This window comes from Gekko japonicus, unplaced genomic scaffold (assembly GCF_001447785.1).
Source record: "Gekko japonicus isolate JY-2015 unplaced genomic scaffold, Gekko_japonicus_V1.1 scaffold270, whole genome shotgun sequence".
NCBI classification, from domain to species: Eukaryota; Metazoa; Chordata; class Lepidosauria; order Squamata; family Gekkonidae; genus Gekko; species Gekko japonicus.
This window is the reverse complement of record NW_015170282.1, coordinates 527,195-542,566: the sequence shown is the minus strand read 5'-3', so window position 1 is coordinate 542,566 and position 15,372 is coordinate 527,195. Positions and strand designations below refer to the sequence as shown.

The window sequence follows — 15,372 nt, the reverse complement described above, 5'->3', positions numbered from 1 at the left end:
AATAAATATTTTAAGAGCATTTAGTGTTTTAGAGTGATTTCACTTGGTATCAGCAAAGAAAACAATTGATTCATCCCCTAATATCTGCTGGCAAATAAGTTAAAGTGCGTGGATTTTTAAAAAAAGGATGCTCAGCCAGTCACATTTGGAGGGCCCCCAAAAAATCAAGGATAAAATGGAAAATAATGCAAGAAAAGAAGGAAAGGGGTGGATTTGGAGTCCCAAATTGGAGGTTGTACTACCAAGCGGCATCTTTAAATTGGATAAGGGATTGGTTAGTATTGGAAAACACTAGATGTTTGGCATTAGGAGGTTTTGATTTATGTATGGGGTGGCATGCCTACATTTGGTATGGTAAGGATAAAATTCATGCCAATTTTCAACAACATGCCCTAAGAGGACCACTGCTTAAAATTTGGAATAATATGAAAGAACGCTACTATTAAAAAAACCCCACCTTTATGGGTATTTCCATTAGAGGCATTTGTTAAGCCCTCACTAATAACAAAGATTCACAGAGAAAAATATGAAATTTTACTAGATAAAAAGAAGAAACTGAAAGACGGGGAAGTTTTAGCAGATCAACATAATATTAGGCTTTCTTGGTGGGACATTAATCAGTTAAGATCAAGATATGATAAAGATGTTCAAGTTGGGTTTGAGGAAAGTAGAAATGAATTAGATAAGATTTGGTTATCATCGAATGATAAACTGATTCAGAAATTATATAATTGGCTACTTGAGGAGAATATGTTGGAAGAGACGGTGAAAACGTCAACGGTGTCTTGGATGCAGGACTTAGGACATACAATAAATTTGGAAGAATGGCATAATGTATGGAAAAAACTGAAAATCTTAAGAGCAGTATCTTATAAAGAAAATGTATATAAAATGTATCATAGATGGTATTGGTCTCCAGATAGAATTTCAAAATGTCAAAACGATATATCTAATACGTGCTGGAAATGTAAGTCCAATGTAGGTACCTTCTACCATATGTGGTGGAGATGCCAAGAAGTGCAAAAGTATTGGAAAATGGTTCAAAACATAATTGAGGAAATTATGAATGTAAAAGTAAATTTAATTCCGGAAATATATTTATTGAATATAATATCAGGTGATAATTACACACGTAGAGAACAGTATATTCTGTTGCATATCTGTGCAATCTCAAGGATTTTATTAGCAAAATATTGGAAGACTGATAGAGTACCCTCCCAAGAAGAGGGTTTGAATTGTTAGAAGTAGTAGAAATGGACTGGTTACAAGCACGAGTATGTGGGACTAAAGAGAAAGTAGTTGCGCAAAGATGGTCAAAAGTTAAACTATGGATTAAAAATAATGTATAAAGGACTCGAAATATAGAAAACGTATGATATATGTATATGTACTTAATATAAAAAACTAATAAATAGATTAAAAAAAATAATTCACAGGGTCGCCATAAGTCAGAAGCGACTTGACGGCACTTAACACACATCGGGTTGTAGAAGGTCTTTAGTGCACTCTCCCAGCTTGCCTTTTCCTTCCATTGTCTTTCCTCCATTTACCCCACTGGCCTGTGCCAACTATCCTACTTCTTGAAGAGCCAGTTTGGTGTAGTGGTTAAGTGCGCGGACTCTAATCTGGGAGAACTGGGTTTGATTTCCCACTCCTCCACTTGCACCTGGCTGGATGACCTTGGGCAAGCTATAGTTCTGGCACAGCTGTTCTTGAAAAAGAGCAGTTCCTGTCAGAGCTCTCTCCGCCCCACCTACCTCACAGGGTGTCTGTTGTGGGGAGGGGAAGGGAAAGGAGTTTGTAAGCCAGTCTGAGACTCCTTTGGGTAGTGAAGGGCGGGGTATAAATCCAATCTCTTCTTCTTCTCTTAAGGAGAAAGTGGCATTGTAAGTCACACCTTGGTCTCCTCTGAGATGTGTCAGAATAGTATTGCCATAGCAGTTCTGTTTTTACAGGTGGAGAAGCAGACCCGGGGCGGGCAGGTGGGGGGAGATATTATTATTAACCTGTGAAGGCAAGTGAACAGGAGTGGGCAGGAGGTGGCATGGGTCACGCTGCTGGGATTGTTGACGGCCTTCAAGCTTGCTATTAATAAACACTGCTGTAAAGAAATGTTCCCTCTCCTTCGGTTTTGTACTCCGTAGGTAATTCTGGTGTGCTTGAGACCTGGAGCATTTTGTTGCTTAGGAGACAGTCTGTATGTTTTGTGTTTTGGTCCTGCTTTTAGTGGCCACTGGCCCCCGGCTGGGGTGGGGGCAGGATTGGTGCTGTGGGTCAGGAGAAAGCTGCATCCAGCTCTTTTGGGTTCATTTTTCTGGAGGTTCTTAAGGATGTGTACTTATTATTATTTTTTAAGAGAGTAAGACTGTGTTTCCTCCCTCCCCTTTAGCGCACAGCCTGGGCAGAGTGCTGGCACAGAATATGTGGAGAGATACAGACAACTGGAGGCAAATGAACTCGGTGCATCAAACAGCAAATGTCCTCCATGTGAACCAGGTAAATTTTATCAATGCAGTCTTGCATATATTGTAAGAAGGGATCATGAGGATATCATAGATGATCACGGTGAAAGTATAGGCCGTGTGGAAAGTGCTGTCATGTTGCAGATGACTTATTGTGTGACCCCATAGATTTTTCAAGGCAAGAGAAGTTCAGGGTGGCTGGCATCTGCGTAGCAGCCCTGGGTTTCCTTGGTGGTCTCCCATCCAAATGCTAACCAGGGCTGATGCTGCTTAGCTTCCGATATCTGACGAGACTGGCCTAGGCTGGCCATCCAAGCCAGGGTGAAAGTGTAGACAAGGGAACATATATTCAGGTGGAGTAATAGAACAGAGTTTGAGTCCAGTGGCATCTTTAAGACCAGCAAGAAGAGAAGAAGAAGAAGAAGAAGAGATTGGATTTATACCCTGCCCTTCACTCCCCAAAGGTGTCTCAGAGCGGCTTACAAACTCCTTTCCCTTCCCCTCCCCACAACAGACACCCTGTGAGGTGGGTGGGGCTGAGAGAGCTCTTGACAGAAACTGCTCTTTTTCAAGAACAGCTGTGCCAGAGCTACGGCTTACCCAAGGTCATCCAGCCAGGTGCAAGTGGAGGAGTGGGGAATCAAACCCGGTTCTCCCAGATTAGTCTGCGCACTTAACCACTACACCAAACTGGCTCTCAAAGTTTGAATTCTGGGGAGAAGAAGATTATACCCCGGTCTTCACTTCCTGAAGGAGTCTCAGAGCGGCTTGCAATCTCCTTTCCCTTCTCCCTCCCCACAATTGACACCCTTTGAGGTAGGTGGGGCTGAGAGAGCTCTTTCGAGAACTGCTCTTTCCAGAACAGCTCTGAGAGAACTGTGACTGTCCCAAGGTCATGCCAGCAGCTGTATATGGAGGAGTGGGGAATCAAACCCAGTTCTCTCAGATTAGAGTCCACACTCCTAACCATTACACCAAACTAGCTCTCCAGTTTGCACATGGAAGTTTATACCCACAATTAAACTTTATTGGTCTTAAAAGTGCCACTGGACTCAAACTTTGTTCTAGAGGAATATATGTTTATTCTTTGTTCTAGAGGAATATATGTATATTAAGGACTATTTTAGGCTCCGACCCAACAGGTACAAAAGATATCCGCATGCAGGTAGGTGCTGTGTGTGCATTCCCTCAGGCTAAATAAATCCTAGTCATACTTACTTTCTGAAGTACCTGTTATCTTTTGGGGAAGAAACAAGAATGCTGGATTAGGGCTCCCCCCCCCCCCAGCTTCATGTTTCTTTTACAGGATAGGCTATCAGGAACTTATTTATTTATTTGTATCCAGCCATTCTTTTTTTGTGTAAAATCTCCTCAGTTAGGTAACATTAAATAACATTAAATGAATATGAATGTGCATTAGCGTGTGCATGCATACACACACACACACAAAAGGCATCTTACACTTTGACCTGTTCTGCTTCACCTTGCCCCCCAGTTTAGTTAAACTCCATCTTTGGACTCAGGACAGGAATGGGTGGGTGGGGAGGAATGTTCCTTCCCCTCCAGTGCAAGTCATTTGGAACGTCCAAAGGTAACCTTAGAAACAGGAACCAGCAGAGGGCTCTGCCAGTCCAATCCCTGGCATCGTTTGGGCAGAGAGGAGAATATATGCCTTTCCAGAAAACGTAGAATTTCAGGAATGGTTTGGGGCAACAGTTGGGGGGGGGGGAAACCCCTTACATATACTTCTGCAAACGCTAGAGACTTAAAAGGAAGTAATTCTTCACCCAAAGAGTGATTAACACATGGAATTCACTGCCACAGGAGGTGATGATGGCTACAAGCGTGGATGGCTTCAAGAGGGGATTAGATAAACATGGAGCAGAGGTCCATCAGTGGCTATTAGCCATGAGGTATAGACAGGAACTCTCAGTCTGGGGCAAGGGATGCTCTGTATTCTTGGTGCTGGGGGGGTCAATAGTGGGAGGGTTTCTAGTGTCCTGGCCCCACTGCTGGACCTCCTGATGGCACCTGATATTTTTGGCCACTGTGTGACAGAGTGTTGGACTGGATGGGCCATTGGCCTGATCCAGCATTGGCTTCTCTTATGTTGTTACTTTTATGCAATACTGGATAGTAGAAACCATTTCCAGCCCCCATCAGTTTCTTTTTTCTATTCTCCGTATTTCTTGAGTTGTGAAACAGAATGCGGTCTCACTTGAGCATCTTTTTGTATACTTGAGGACTTGCTAATGGTCCGATCAGCCAATGTCCCCCATGAACCCTAAACAATCGGAAGATGGTTCCTCAGTGGCTCTCAATGGCTCCCAGCCAGGACCTCCCTGTCAGTTACGGTGGGACCAGGACTAATATTCTGCTGCATGTCTAGCAAGAGAGAGTACGGTTTGAAGAGATGCAAGGGATAAAAAAGGCTCAGTTTTGTATTTGGCTGAGAGTAGAGGTTGGGGAAGGGGGCATGGAAAACGTTTTCACTGGGAAGAAAAAGGCATCCTTGACTGACTGGGTGATTCCTCACAGTGGAGTGAGAGGTGGGTCCAGTACAGCTTCCTGTGACCACTAATACAAGGCACCTTCCTTGTCAAGGCAGGAAAGAACTGGTGAAGGACCAGAAGGCAGGGAGAGATAAACTAGGAGTTCTGATACACACTACTCCTAAGCCAACTTTTACCTCAGGTTTCTGAGGTAAAACCTCCTTTGCCAGTATTTTCTGGTCGGGTTTGTGTGTTGCTTACAGGTTTACTTTTCCACTTTTTCTTTTTTAACCTGTACCTTATTGAGTGGTTTTCCTTTAAACCAACATGTTGATAAAAATCAAAACCCATTACTAGGTATCAGTACAGTCTGAATGAATATCCTTCAGTAAGTGAACAACAAGTCTCTAATCTGCAGAACATTTCTGTTGTAAACCATAAAACATGAAAATGTGTTTCGATGTGTTGTTTTCCTAAGGGATCCCCTTTACAAAACTTTATAACTACGACTGCTCGTTTATATAAATAGAAATACAGTGGATAGAATTTTTAAATTATTTTATCACCGTGATTTATGGTTCTTGAGTTGGATTTTAATATTTATTTACGTTATTTATGGTCCTCCTTTGTCACTGGGACTTAAGGTGGAATACGCAGAGTGAGTTAATACAATTAACAGGATGAGACGTTCCGTAAACAGTGAAAGCAGTATTTGGGCTGTAGAACCAACCAGAAATCTTAAGAACAGAACTAAAGCAAAGCAACATTTTTAAAAAAATTATTTTTATTAAAATGTTCAAATGTTTAACAGAGCAATACAAACATTGTCAACTTGGTGAGCTACATTAAGAAAAGCATTCTGAAAAAACAGTTCAATAATACTTTTTAATGTGCCCTTATACTATTTAGTTGAGTAGTGCTAATTACATATTTTGTATCGGGAGGCAATTCAAAGAAAAGGACTGTCCCGCTCCAGTGGTCACGGCCAACGCCCCGCCGACCCCGGGAGCCGGGGCAGCCAACCCTGACGAGCGATGCAACGACTCACCCACGGAGGCACAGAGCCACGAGGCAGGACGGCCCCACCTCCTCCCAGGCACAAGCGCGGGAGTCCGGTCGGGCTCGGAGGAGAGGCGGCAGCACGGGAGGCGTCGGGAGAGGGAGGTTCCTGCGACACGCCGTAGAGGAGAGGCAGCTGGGCGGCGGCGGCAGCGCGGCCCCACGGCCGCCAGAACCGCTGCCGGCGCTCATGCGCATCACCCAGAGACGCCCCGTCGGCGTCTCTGCTGATAAAGGGGGGAGGAGCCACATACACGGGGAGGAAGGGGCGGGCTGAGTGGGGGCGACGAGGGAATAAAAGGGGGACTTCAGAGAGGGCCGGAGAGGAGAGCACGCTGCGACCCAAGACGGAACAGAGAGAGAGTGCACTGATAAAGGGCGAGAAGGGCACTAAGGGCGCAGAGACGGCGTGCGGGCAGAGGGGCACGAGGGGTGCCTGTAACCCCGCCCCCTGCCAGTCTGAGGCCACCTTTCCCCCGCTTTCACTCAAATCCGCCTACCACTCAGCCTGCCCACTCTCCCACGGCAGGGCTGACACCTCCCCACCACGGCCATCCAGCAGCTGCATGTGGAGGAGTGGGGAATCAGACCCAGTTCTCCCAGATTAGACTCCGCGCACTTAACCACTACACCAAACTGATGGGCTTTGTATGTAGTAGCCAATACTTTAAATTGAGCACGGTAACTGATGGGCGGCCAGTGGAGCAAATAGACCGTGTTATGTCCAGTGTTCCCTCTAAGCTAGCTCACAGTTTTTTAGCCTCTGGCTCTCACGTTTTTGTCTTCGCTCAGGAAGGACGGCTCCAGAGCAAACTAATTCATGCAGTAGCCAAATCGCTCGCTCACAACTTTAATCCCAACAGCTCACAAAGTAGAATTTTTGCTCACAAGACTCCACAGCTTAGAGGGAACATTGTTTATGTCATAATTCTTGCAAACAGGCAGTAGAAAAAGGGTTACCTTGCCAAGAATTTCAAATGTCAAAATTATGAGCTACCGGTCTTGCACAGTGCGAGGCAGATTTTTCTTTTTTCCAGATTCCAAGGTGCTTCAAACAAACTAGCACCTGGCATCAAGGCTCCTGGGATTTTTTTCAGCTCTGCCAGAAACGTATTCCCCCCCCCCAAAGCATCTTGAAATCTCCTCTAGCATTGGTCAGACCATGCAGAGTTGTTGATGTCTCTGTACTGACATCTATGAACTTGCCAGAGGGTGGGTAGCCAGCCAGCCAGCATTGCCGTGTGGTGACAGAGTGCCGTCGTGTGCATGAGCTTTCCCAAGGAATATATTTCAGAAACCGGGCCAGAGAGTCTTGTAAAACTGACTCTTGCTCTCTTAAGGGTACAGTCCAGCCAGAGATAAGCACCTTTAAATGTCTATTGACTTCAGTGGGCGAGAAATTGTACTAGGGCGATAAATGCTATGAATATTTAGCAGCATTTGTATAAAGCTCGAAGGTGTTTTTTTAAATGCGTCATATAAATCATCTCAGGGATTCTTAACAATCTTGTTTCTCCTCTTTTGCATTAGAGAGCCAGTTCTGTGCTGATTGTTAGTGTGCTGGGCTGCAAATGGGGAGACTTGAGTTCAAATCTCCGCTCATCGTGAAAGCTCTCTTGGTGACATTGGGCCCGTTGTTCATTCTTATTTGAACCTGCCTCACAAGGTTGTTGTGAAGATAATATGCTGGATGAAAGAATTATGCACACAACCCTGAACTCCCTTGAGAAAGGGTATGATAAAAGAGAGAAGGAAGGGATGTTGTAAACTGCCCAGCATCCCCTTTGGCGAGAAGTAGGGTATAAATGAAGTAAATAGAAATTAGCTAAATTATTAAGTTATGGCAGTGGGGCATGTGGGTTTCTATGTTTTTACCTTCAGGTCTCCAGGGTGGTTAATTTGCTTAAAAATCTAATTCAGAATTAAACCAATAAACCCAAATAAAAAGATTTAAAGCAAGAGATGTCTGTTGCTCTTATCCCAGTGACTTGTGCCGTTTCCCTGAAGTCATAAAACTGGGACTTCGATCATCTGAAACAGTCAAAACATCTCCCTAGACTTTCTGTCTTTACTTCTAAAAAAATGAAATCCCAAAGTGTTTGGCATCAGTATTCACAAACTCCCTTTATTCCAGTATGAATGCAAGGTTCAGTTGTTCAAGTTCCACCTAGTTGACTTGGTATCTTACTTTGCTTGCCCGTGTAACATGGGTACTGTACCTTAGAAGGTCCCTTGAACATCCAGAATCTGTCTCAAAAGGATGGATGGGTCCTAGACCAGCTCAGATGCAATTCAGACTTGTCACTGACGATGCATAAGACTGGCGTTGCTTTTTGCCCCTCAAGGGCAGAAGAACATAAGGACATAAGAGAAGCCATGTTGGATCAGGTCAATGGCCCATCCAGTCCAACACTCTGTGTCACACAGTGGCCAAAACCCAGGTGCCATCAGGCGGTCCACCAGCAGGGCCAGAGCTCTAGAAGCCTTCCCTCTGTTGCCCCCCCAAGCACCAATAATACAGAGCATCACTTGCCCCAGACAGAGTGTTCCATCTATTCTTTGTGACTAACAGCCACTGCTGACCTCTGCTCTATATTTTTATCCAATCCTGTCTTGTAGCTGTCTATGCGTGTAGCTGCCACCACTCCCTGCAGCAGTGAATTCCACGTGTTAATGACTCTTTGGGTGAAGACGTATTTCCTTTTATCTGTTCTAAGCCTACTGCTCATTCATTTCATTGAGTGCCCATGAGTTCTTGTATTGTGAGAAAGAAGTATTTTTCTCCCTTTCTCTACTTTCTCTATCCCATGCATAATTTTAATAACTGTTGAGGGGAAGGGAAAGGAGAATGTAAAGCTGCTCTGAGACTCCTTCAGGTAGTAATGGGTGGGGTATAAATTCAATCTCTTCTCTTCTTCTTCAGTGATAGAACATGCAGAAGGTCCCAATGCAATCCGCAGCACCTTCAGTTAAAAGGACCAGGTAGTCGGTGATATGAAAGAACTTTGCCTGAGAGCAGCAGCCAGTCTGAGTAGACAATAGAGATCTTGATGGGCCAAGAATCTGATGCAGTATAAAACAGCTTTCATGTGTTCATCTACATGTGACCATCTTAAAAAATCTGTACCTTTGCATGCCTTTTATTTGTCACATGGCCCTTAACCCTGAGGGTCAGTCTGCGTTGTAGCTGTTATGCATAATTAAGGATGCCAGCCCTGGAAAACGGAGTGTCTAAATGAAAGGGGACCTTTTGCGTTCCCTGTTTCAAATGAGGAGCTCTGTCTGCAAGAGGTGCTGTAAAAATAGCTGGCAAAATCCACCAACTGCTTCTGCTGTCTAATCCTATCTGTATTCTGAAATAATTGAAGCAGTAGAGCGTTATATCAGCAGGGGCAAAAGATTCTGAGGCTGTGTGTGTGTGTGGGGGAGGCTTGCATAAAGTCCACGGGATTCTGGAGGAACGGTGAATGTTGAGCATTTAGCAAGTCGGTGGCAATCCAATTAAATCCCAATTCAAAGTGTAGGTTTTTTTCTGCGTCTGTATAAGAAAACGTGCCTTGAACAGAAATTGATCCAGATTATTTATAACTTTCTCTAAACCAGGATAAGCAAAATGCACTGTGTGAAGGACCTGATTTTAGTAGAAATCCCCAAACCTTTTACAGGCTCAGCTCTGAGCAAGGCTTGCCATACAATGAACAGCAGGTAGGATAGTTACTCTCCAGTCTCATTCAGTTCTTTTTAGAGAACAGGCAGACGCCAGTGTGAAAACGAAATGTGCTTGTTGACATTTTGTGACAAAACGCTGTCTTGAGTATCTTTCTCATTTGAGCAGTATTTGCTACCGCAGCTGATCGTTTCAGATGCTATATAGAAAGGGGCAAGACTTCATTGTGATGGGCGTGTGGTATCACTGCAAGAACTTCTGCTATAACGGAAGACCTCTCAGAAAAATGTGTTGGTTGCCCAGTGGTACCAGAAGAAATACGGGTGTACACCAGCATTGTCATGAAGCTGGGAGGAGGGGGTTCTCTAGGATTTGCAAATCCTGGAGTGCTCCCTTGACATCATGATGTCACTTCTGGTTTTCACTGGAAGTGATGTCAGCACTCCAGTTCCTGCCCCTAGAATGCTCTCGGGGGTTGCAGCCTGTAGAAGGATTTAGAGGTAATCATCAGTTACAATCCACAAATTTTGGCTGGTCCTAGTAATCTGCCATTATTTTATCAACCCTCCCCCCATCCTCAGTGCTATGAGATCACTGTAAGTTGGATCTGACTTGACAGAACGTTCCACCACCAGTGCCTGAGATCTTGGAGAGCTATTCAGAGTGAACTGCACTAAGTGAAATGGGCCAAAGGTCTGAGTCAGTGGATCTGTTCACATGTTCCAGTGAACTCATGTGCATCCTGCATATAAATGTATACATCTGTTTGTAAGGAAGAGCCAACATGCATTCACTTTAGAATTGAAACCAGGGACCTGTCCCTAGATAAAATGTAGGGTTTAAATAGCAGGGCCGACCCTGGCAAGTATTTGGATTGGGAGACTTCCAAAGAATACCAAGGCTGGGAGGCAGAGGCAGGCTATCAAGCTACTTCTCTGAACTTCCTCCGTGCCCCAGTAGGAGTCGCCAGAGGCCTCCATGACTTCCAGGCACAGGCTCATGCACACAGGCTGATTCTGCATTGGCTTTTCCGTCCCTGGTTTTAGCAAACCCATGTTGGAACAGAAATTCCCCTCTGCATTGCATGCTGTTTTTGCTTCCTTTGATCATTGGATTTTATGGTAGTCTCCACACTCCATGCCGCTTTCGCTTCCTTAGATCATTGGATTTTACGGTACCTTCTGCATAGATTTATGGCTGTTTTATGGCCGTTCAGGGGTGCCTTTGCAGTCAGTACGGCGTTGGCCCGTGGTATTTGAATGTGGGTTTGAGCTGCAGTTTTTCCTCCCAATTGAGAAAATATGGAGTGAATGCTAGATGCAGAATCGCCCACACAAATGCAAAACTACCTCCCAAAATAAAAAAATGGCAATTCCAGCTGTACATGCATTGAACATGAGAATAACTTAACACAGATGTAGAGAAGAGTCACGTGTATAATGAACAGAGATTGTACTTGTGGTCACTGTAGAAAAGAGCAAGAATCCAGTAGTACCCTAAAGACTAACAAAATTTGTGGCAGGGTATGAGCTTTTGTGAGTCACTGCTTGCTTCTTCAGATCACTGTAGCTTGTGAACTGTCATTTGCCTTGGAAGCACTGAAGCTTTTTCGCAGTATCCCCAATTCTCCACGTTTCCTGGTTAAGGCGAAAATGCTGTTCAAACAAATTACAAAGATGATCGGACTCCAATGGCAACAAGAGAAAGAAATGTTACTTACAAAAATAGAAGTACGTCTTACATGACATATTCATGTAGGTACAGTTAACTTATTGTGAACAGATTAACATAAACAAAATTAGCTTGCTACAGCTCGAAGCCCAGGTAAGAGACGTGAAGTCCTATATAAGATGAAACAAAGGCAAACAATGGCCAAATAGGCTCAACATCTAACTGAGGAGAGGGTGGGGCCAACTGTCAAGTATACCCAAGTGAGAGAATTCTTTCAACCCTTTCCCTCCCAGATGCTCTTGCAAACGGAGTTACAATATCCAACATGAATAGGGCTACTTAGTATTGGCATTGTCATGTGTACTTTCAACCCTTTGTGCTGGCTTTTCCCCAATGTCCATTGCTGGCCATCTTCTTGGGAACTGTTTTCTCTGAAATGTTGTGTCTACCTGGAAAACTTGAGTTTGACTTGATTTTGGGGGGTATGTTTGCGTGTCTGTTTTCAGCTCCACCTCAGCCATCTCCGAGTGACTCCAATGCCGTGGCTTGCAAACCAATTGACAATTACACATACCCAAGTTTACCCATCTTAAAGTACAAGGAAAAGGTAAATGGTGTTCATCTGGTTTGAATCTTGGTGTTGTAAATCTAAACTGTGACCACTCCCCCCCCAATTGTCTCTCCTGTCCCTCAGTGTATGGCTTGATTTGATTATCTGTGATAGGAATTTGAAAAAAGGTTGTGTCTCATAACCAGTGTATAGCTTTCCTCCCCTATATTACATAACTTGACTTGCACTGCTGTATGTTTGTGAGTATGCTAGTGATATATTTTATGCACTGCAAAGCCGGCCTCCCTCTGTTTAGCCAACGAGGGGATTGCTAGTATGTGGGAATTTGAACTCTGTTCTGCATGCCTTGGCTTGCTGTGTGCTGAGCCATACATCCCCGGTTTCAAATGAAGAGGTGAAAATGCCCTGTAGTAAGACTTCTGCAAAATTGGGATTGTTTCTGTAAAAGATTCAGATTTCCGCCTTTTGTAGGTGTGAACAGGGCTTTTTTGGTAGAAAAAGCCCAGCAGGAACTCATTAGCATAATAGGCCACACCCAACAGCTGAAACTCATTAGCATATTAGGCCACACCCTGACACCACAGCTCATTAGCATATTAGGCCTGTGTTGCCAAAAGTGTGGCCATCCAGCCACACCCCACCTTTTGCTTCTTATTCTGTTTACCCAGTTTGTTGTCAAAACCCAGGACCTTTTTTTGTAGCAGGGACTCCTTTGCATGTTAGGCCACACATGCCTACTGTAGCCAATCCTAATGAGTTTCTGCTGTTGGGTGTGGCCTATTATGCTAATGAGTTCCTGCTGGGTGTGGCCGACTCAGGAGCCAGCCGGAACTCCGTTCCTGTGCGTTCCTGCCCAAAAATAGCCCCGTGAAGGCACCTGGCCAGGTGTTCCAAAGTTTTCCGAAATTCCAAAGAAACAATATGCTAGAGTCAGGTTTGCTTACAAGGAGATTTTTAATAAGCACCAGACATACATGAAATGCAGGCTAAGCTTCCATCAGCTGGGCCTCGAGCACACGCGCACACTGCGGAGCTTGCCAGAATCTGAGACCACAGGCATAACTAAAACTAGACGTTTTATATTCTAAGTGCTGGCTGTGAGTAAAAAAAAATCATGAATTAAACTATCCCAGACACTTGGATGAGCCAGGCCATTTTGCACCTGGCTTCCAGTGGGGGAAAGAAACAACCCAGGCTTTGAAGACAAGCTCTGCACAAGCATGAGAGAGAGAGAGAGAGAGAGAAAGAGAGAGAGAGGCACACAGGTGGTGATGCAGTGGCTCTCCGACAGAGTTGGAAGACCTCTCTGTCACGAGGAGACATTTGTCATAATTTGGTCTCTGATCCTTTCGACGCAAGTTACAGTTCCGATTTTTTTTTTTAACAAATTTTTTTTTCTTTTTCATTCAGATAATTTCCTTGATCGAAAGCAACTCTGTGGTAATTGTGCGGGGAGCTACCGGTAGCGGCAAAAGCACTCAGCTTCCTCAGTATGTCTTGGATCGCTGTGCGCAGCGCTCTGTCTACTGCAATATTGTGGTTACTCAGCCCAGGAAAATTGGTGCCAGCAGCATTGCAAGGTGGATCAGCAAGGAGCGGTCATGGCCCCTGGGGGAACTGGTCGGATACCAGGTACAGGTGTAAAATGTGCATAATTTAAAGTTTACAGTGAGGGTGTGAAACAAAACAGCTCATGGGCTAGAACGGGCCCGCCCAGGGCTCTTACCCAGCCTGTGAGCAACTGATTACCTTTACTGCTAGATGACAGAGGCTGTACATCATGTCCCTATATACTGTCCCAGTGCTAATGAGTAATGAGCGGCGGGAGTGGGAGGGTGGGCATCAGTGAGAGACGTTAAGGAAAGTGTTGCTGTTTTAAGCATGCTTGTATTTTGAGTAAAATAGTATTGTTCATTGGGCTTGCCTGTGTCCTTTATAGAGTTTATTTCTCCGGTACCTAGCAGTTCGAAAGCAAGAAATTGCAAGTAGATAAATAGGTACCACTTTGGTGGGAAGGTAACAGCGTTCCGTGCGCCTTGGTGTTTAGTCATGCCGGACACATGACCACGGAAACGTCTTCGGATAGCGCTGGTTCTTCAGCTTTGAAACGGAGATGAGCACCGCAACCCTAGAGTCGGACTCGACTGGCTTTCGAGCAAGGGAACCTTTACCTTTTTACCTGGCATTACATTTCATGGCACACGTGGCCTGGCCCGACAAAGTGACATTTATGTCAGATCTGGCCCTCATTACAAATGAGTTTGACACCTCTGGTTTACAGTGTCCCTGCAATGGAAAATGCATCTCCCTCCCCCTTTTTCTTATGCAGCTGAGTTCTTGCACTGCATCCTGGCGAGTGGCGACAATTGTTGCTTTGGCAGCAGCTGCCACCACAGCATAAGGATGTTCACTCTGTCTGAAGGTGAGCTTTTGTGTAAGCAAGAAAATGAACAATACGTTCATTTGAAAAAGGCATCTTGCTAATCAGAGCTTCTGTCTGAAATATTAAGAGTTACTATTGGATTTATGCATAACCTCACTTCCTGAAATGTTGTGATTGGCTCTGCCTACAGCCGGCAGCCGTTTTGTAGTAGCACCCACCACCCTGTGCCCAAATTCCAATGGTGCCCACAGGTTCGAAAAGGTTGGGGACTCCTGTACTACATGTTCAGCCATATCTGACGATCCTGGGCTGGACGGGTGGCCACCTGAGAAAGGACCTGCTTGGTAGCGGCACTGTAAGTTTGGAACTCGCTCCCCAGGGAGACTTGTTTGTCTCCCTCTACCATTTTCTTCTGCCAGTGGACGAAGCCTTTTTTATTATGCTCGTTACGGTTGCTGTCTTTTCCTCCCGGTTCTGGTAGTGTATATGTTTTTATTGAATAATTTTATAATTTTAAATGCTTTTAATTGGTCAAATGTTTTCATCTGCACTGCCTTGGGGACCCTGATTGGGTGGAAAGGTGGCATAAAAATATTATAAATAAGAGTGATTAACACATGGAATTCACTGCCACAGGAAGTGGTGGCGGCTACAAGCATGGACGGCTTCAGGAGGTAATTAGATAAACATATGGAGCAGAGGTCCATCAGTGGCTATTAGCCACAAGGTATAGATAGGGACTCTGGGGCAAGTGATGCTCTGTCTTCTTGGTGCTTGGGGGGGGGGGGCCAGAGGGGGGGGCGTTCTCATGTCCTGGTGGACCTCCCGATGGCACCTGGTATTTTTGGCCACTGTGTGACACAGAGTGTTGGACTGGATGGGCCTTTGGCCTGATCCAACATTGGCTTCTCTTTTGTTGTGAGTTCTGGGGCAAGGGATGCTCTGTCTTCTTGGTGCTTGGGGGGGGGGCAACAGTGGGAGGGCTTCTAATGTCCTGGCCCCACTGGTGGACCTCCTGATGGCACCTGGTATTTCTGGCCACTGTGTGACAGAGTGTTGGTCTGGAT

General features: G+C 45.0%; 1 protein-coding gene across 1 annotated transcript in view; it reads left to right on the top strand.

Moving 5' to 3' along the window:
* TDRD9 (tudor domain containing 9) overlaps nucleotides 1-15,372 on the top strand; it is a 172,677-nt gene that overhangs the window by 38,357 nt on the left and 118,948 nt on the right. Inside the window, 3 exon segments of the mRNA XM_015417791.1 lie at nucleotides 2,390-2,496; nucleotides 11,858-11,958; nucleotides 13,333-13,554. Of these exon segments, the coding sequence (XP_015273277.1) occupies nucleotides 2,390-2,496; nucleotides 11,858-11,958; nucleotides 13,333-13,554 (430 nt within the window).